The sequence below is a fragment of the Cyprinodon variegatus genome, unplaced genomic scaffold, assembly GCF_000732505.1.
Source record: "Cyprinodon variegatus isolate N-32 unplaced genomic scaffold, C_variegatus-1.0 Scaffold7077, whole genome shotgun sequence".
Taxonomy (NCBI): domain Eukaryota; kingdom Metazoa; phylum Chordata; class Actinopteri; order Cyprinodontiformes; family Cyprinodontidae; genus Cyprinodon; species Cyprinodon variegatus.
In genome coordinates this window covers 1-1,274 of record NW_015157530.1, presented here as the reverse complement: position 1 = coordinate 1,274, position 1,274 = coordinate 1, and the positions used below count along the sequence as shown (strand labels likewise).

General features: G+C 41.7%; 1 protein-coding gene across 1 annotated transcript; it reads left to right on the top strand.

Annotated features, from left to right (window-relative positions):
• Positions 1–413: 413 nt before the first annotated feature.
• On the top strand, positions 414–1,090 carry LOC107081558 (tumor necrosis factor receptor superfamily member 14-like; the record flags this gene model as incomplete). The annotated part of the gene is made up of 3 exons (XM_015369718.1): positions 414–539; positions 623–781; positions 875–1,090. Coding segments are annotated over 3 exons (374 nt in total), but the record flags the coding sequence as incomplete, so codon positions are not given.
• Positions 1,091–1,274: the final 184 nt, after the last annotated feature.

Below are 1,274 nucleotides of genomic sequence, written 5' to 3'. Positions count from 1 at the left end.
AAAACAAAGTTAGACTCAGAGAAATAAAGGCTCAGATTAGACTCAGCTAAACTCAGCTTGGCTAGAGTACCCAAAACTGGCAAACACTCTGGCGTCGAAGTAGTCAGCCACTCAAATACTCTTCAGTGATGAACCAAAGAGCCGCAGATGTGCAGGAAGGCCAACGAGAACAGGGCAGCACCTGGTGGTGGAGGGAGAGAAAAACACACAAACAACCCACACAAACTGGATTCCTAACAGGTACTGTCTGTTTTTGATTGGTTGAAGTTTGGCGAGGGACATTAGCAGGTGTTCTAGGTCCAATTTGACTGGTAGCTTCTACCTATAACTCCACCTCAAAGAGTAAACTCACTTCAACCTTGATCAGAGACTCTTAGGTACAAATAAAAAATCCTGTTGTTCTGTGTTTGTAGGACATGTGGTAGGCAAAGACTGCACGGCTGTGTCAGGACCACGCTGCATTCCCTGTGAGACGGGAACCTTCATGAACAAACCCAACGGCCTGACCAAGTGTTTCTCTTGCTTCTCCTGTGATCCAGGTATAGAAAGTTTACAGAGAAACTAAAAAAACAGGATTTTAACTGCATCTGAAATAATGACAATGAGTGTTTTCATCTTCCAGGCTCTGGACTCTCTATCAAGCAGAACTGCACGTCTGAATCAGACACAGTTTGTGATGTTTTACACGGATATTTCTGTAAAAGCTGGACAGACAGTTCAGGATGCAGCACAGCAGCGAAACATTCAGCCTGTAAACCTGGACAGAGAATAAAGCTTCCTGGTGAGACTGAATTCATGAAATTACAGCTTTTTAAATGCTGAATAACTGCTGATGTGTTTCTGGGTAAAACTTTGTTTGTTTGTTTTTTTTCAGGGACCAGCAGAGATGACACCGTGTGTGAAAACTGTGAAGAAGGAACCTTTTCTCCACATGGGTTGAACTGCACTCTGTGGACACAGTAAGATAATGACACCTTTTAGGTCTTCCTTTCATTATAACTGAAAGGACTTTGATTGAGGAGTTTGACACTGATCCTCCAATAAGACTCCACGAATAACCTGGGTAGATAGAAACTAACAGAGCAGAAAACCTGAGGAAAAAATGTTGTTAATCATTTAATCCACTAAAGCAGACATTGTATTAAGGGTTGTCCTTATAAGTTTGAATTTTTAAATCTTTAATCTTTAAAACTTAACCAATGGTTAAAGCTACAGTGTGTAACTTTTACCGACATCTAGCGGTCAGACTGCAGCAACATGAACATATCCCCCCC